This window comes from Condylura cristata, unplaced genomic scaffold (genome assembly GCF_000260355.1).
Source record: "Condylura cristata isolate star-nosed mole 26May11 unplaced genomic scaffold, ConCri1.0 scaffold00050, whole genome shotgun sequence".
Lineage (NCBI taxonomy): Eukaryota > Metazoa > Chordata > Mammalia > Eulipotyphla > Talpidae > Condylura > Condylura cristata.
Genome location: NW_004567151.1, coordinates 1,709,506 through 1,710,244, shown reverse-complemented (window position 1 = coordinate 1,710,244; position 739 = coordinate 1,709,506). Strand labels below are relative to the sequence as shown.

At 70.1% G+C, this 739-nt stretch overlaps 1 protein-coding gene across 1 annotated transcript in view; it reads right to left on the bottom strand.

Annotated features, from left to right (window-relative positions):
* Positions 1–4: 4 nt before the first annotated feature.
* Positions 5–739, bottom strand: part of RD3 (retinal degeneration 3) — a 3,484-nt gene continuing 2,749 nt past the window's right edge. The window contains exon 2 of the mRNA XM_004694911.2: positions 5–421. Within this exon, the coding sequence (XP_004694968.1) occupies positions 5–304 (300 nt within the window). The 5' untranslated portion in view covers positions 305–421. The remainder of the gene's footprint in view (positions 422–739) is intronic.

Below are 739 nucleotides of genomic sequence, written 5' to 3'. Positions count from 1 at the left end.
GGGGTCACCTGAGGATGGCCGGGCCGCAGTAGGAGGGGTGGATCTGGGCGCACACGTCCTCCAGCTGCAGGCGCTCGCCGGGGCTCAGGTCGTAGCTGGGCCGGGGCGCGCTGGCCAGCCAGCTGTAGTCCGCCCCGGTGTGGACCTTCCTGGCCGCGTGGTTGCGCTGGCGCTGCTGCAGCTCCACCGCCCGCATCTGCCCCGCCAGCTCCATCATCAGCGTCTCCAGCACCATCTCCGCCGGACTCCGGGAGGACAGCCGGGGCAGCGCCTCGTGCCAGCGGAACCACGGGGTGAGCGGCATGGGCGCAGCGCTTGGCTCCCGGGGGCGGGACTGGGGGCGGCGGCCAGCAGGGCCCTTCCGGGCTCACGCAGGGTCTTCGGGAGGCGGCTCAGCCCCTCCGAGCCGTCATGGCCGGCTCTGAAAGGCGAGAGGGGGGTCAGCGCCCTCGGCCGGCCGCTGCGGGAGCCACACCCGGGAGGCCGAGCGGCTCATGGCAAAGTGGCTCGCAGGTGACTGAGCCGCGGACGCCGACTTGATGGGAAAAGCCCCCCACATGTTGGGGACCCCCCACGCGGCTGAGCAGCCTGGACGGAGGGGGGACGGATGGATGGATGAGTGGACAGATGGATGGATGGCTGGATGGGTGGACAGACAGATGGGTGGACGGATGGATGGATGATGGATGGATGGACAAATGGACGAATGGACAGACAGACGGATGGATGGGTGGATGGG